General features: G+C 42.6%; 1 protein-coding gene across 1 annotated transcript in view; it reads right to left on the reverse strand.

Moving 5' to 3' along the window:
* Positions 1 to 451: 451 nt before the first annotated feature.
* LOC132177865 (QWRF motif-containing protein 2-like) overlaps positions 452 to 2,029 on the reverse strand; it is a 5,345-nt gene continuing 3,767 nt past the window's right edge. Inside the window, exons 3-5 of the mRNA XM_059590343.1 lie at positions 1,714 to 1,948; positions 919 to 1,039; positions 452 to 781 (exon numbers count right to left, since the gene is read on the reverse strand). Coding sequence (XP_059446326.1) covers positions 452 to 781; positions 919 to 1,039; positions 1,714 to 1,948 — 686 coding nt within the window. The remainder of the gene's footprint in view (positions 782 to 918; positions 1,040 to 1,713; positions 1,949 to 2,029) is intronic.

Here is a 2,029-nt window from a genome sequence, read left to right on the forward strand (position 1 = left end):
GAATTCAAGCTACCAACCATAAGATAAGCCAATGAGCTTTAGTTCAAGTGGAACCTCCTCTTGTAAGAACACTGTATAGGATGAGGTCGTGGGTTCAAGACCCACATATAACTTACCAATCAAAAGCATTGAGAAGTTTATAATTTGATACTAAAAGCAGAGCCAGAACCATTTGAAATTTGCTAATTACAATCATTCTAGGTGCTGTAGAGCTTGCTACAAGTTGGGTTGGTTAGGAAGATGATCTTAGTTTTGTTAGTATTTGGGATAATACGTTGCAAACTCTTTTTTTTTTTGATAAGTAAAGTTGTATAAATCAAAAGCATAGAGGGGCGCAACCCTAATACACATGGAGTATACAAGAGAGTAACTAAGAAGAAGAAAAAGAAGAAGAGAACATAAAAAAAAAATCAGGGAAGTTGATCACTAAGGGCGCTAGCCAGCCAGCAGTCTAAGTGAAAAGGGTGTACAAGAAGAAGTGAATAAGGTCCTCAATGTTCCTAGATGAGTCCTCAAAACATCTAGCATTTCTCTCATTCCAGATGCTCCGCATGAGGCAAAGAGGAACCATCTTCCACACAACAGCACTACGGGATTTGCCACCCGCCCACCTAGTAGCATACAACTCCTTGACGCTACCAGGCATAACCCAACACAAGCCGAACCGAGTGAAAATGGCATTCCACAAGATTCGCACAACCCCACAATGAAGAAAGAGATGATCAATTGACTCCTCATTTGATTGACACATGCAACAACGGTTTATCACAACAATACCTCTCTTCCGAAAATTATCCAAGGTTAGAGACTTCCCAAGCGCAAAAAGGCCACTCTCGAAGGAACCTTGGTGCGCCAAATACTTTTCTAAGGGAAATGGATGAATTCTTTAGAGGCAAGGACCCTATAAAAAGATCTTACCTCGAATTTTCCTTTGCGTGAAGAGATCCACCACATCCTATCCTCCCCTTCCCCACGCATCGTATACGAGTACAAGAGCGTGTAAAAAGAGGCCAAGACCTCCACTTCCCAATCATGAACCCTGCGAATGAAGGTAACATTCTATTGTACAGAACCATTTAAACACTCCCTATTATCTGCAATAGACGCATCCTTATTGGTGGCGATATTAAAAAGTCTAGGAAAAGCAGCCTTGAGAGGCATGTCACCGCACCAGATATCCTCCCAAAACCTGATATTGGACCCAAGACCAGGGTCAAATCTAATATGGCATTGGAACAATCTCCACCCCCTATAAATGAGCTTCCATAACCCCACCCCATGCGATCCACTGGGTTCCCTAGAACACCAACCACCCCAAACCGCACCATACTTTGCCACCAGGATCTTTCTCCACCACACCTCTTTCTCATGAGCAAATCTCCACAACCATTTCCCCAACAGAGCTTGATTTATCAAACGCAAATTCTGGATTCCTAAACCTCCCTTAGAGATTGGAGAACAGACCTTGTTCCAACTGACCAGATGGAACTTAAACTCTTCATTAATTCCACCCCATAAGAAATCATGTTGAATCTTCTCAATACGCTTTGCCACGGATGCAGGGATAGGAAACAGAGACAAAAAATAAGTGGGAAGCTTGGATAAGGTGCTCTTGATGAGAGTAATCCTCCCCTCCTTGGACAAATACAAACGTTTCCATGGGGCCAGTCTTCTAGCATATTTCTCCAACATGTCCTCCAAAATGGCCTTGACCTTGAACGGGCCCCCAACGGGAGACCTAAATACTTCAAAGGCATAGAAGCTGTTCCACATCCCAGAATTCCAGCCAGATTGCCCGCATTATCCATACTACCGACAAGGACCAAGACAGATTTAGCTAGATTCACCTTTAACCCAGAAACAGCTTCAAAGCAAACAAGTAAGGCGCAAATGGCCCCGTTTGCCAACAGCGCGGAACGGCACTGTAGCTGGAACGGTACTGTTCCAGCTACAGTACCATTTTGATATGTGCAGCAAAAAGTGTACTTTTCAATATTAATTTTAAATTTTAAATTTTAATTTTTTTTTT

The sequence above is a fragment of the Corylus avellana genome, chromosome ca4, assembly GCF_901000735.1.
Source record: "Corylus avellana chromosome ca4, CavTom2PMs-1.0".
In the NCBI taxonomy this organism is placed as follows: Eukaryota; Viridiplantae; Streptophyta; class Magnoliopsida; order Fagales; family Betulaceae; genus Corylus; species Corylus avellana.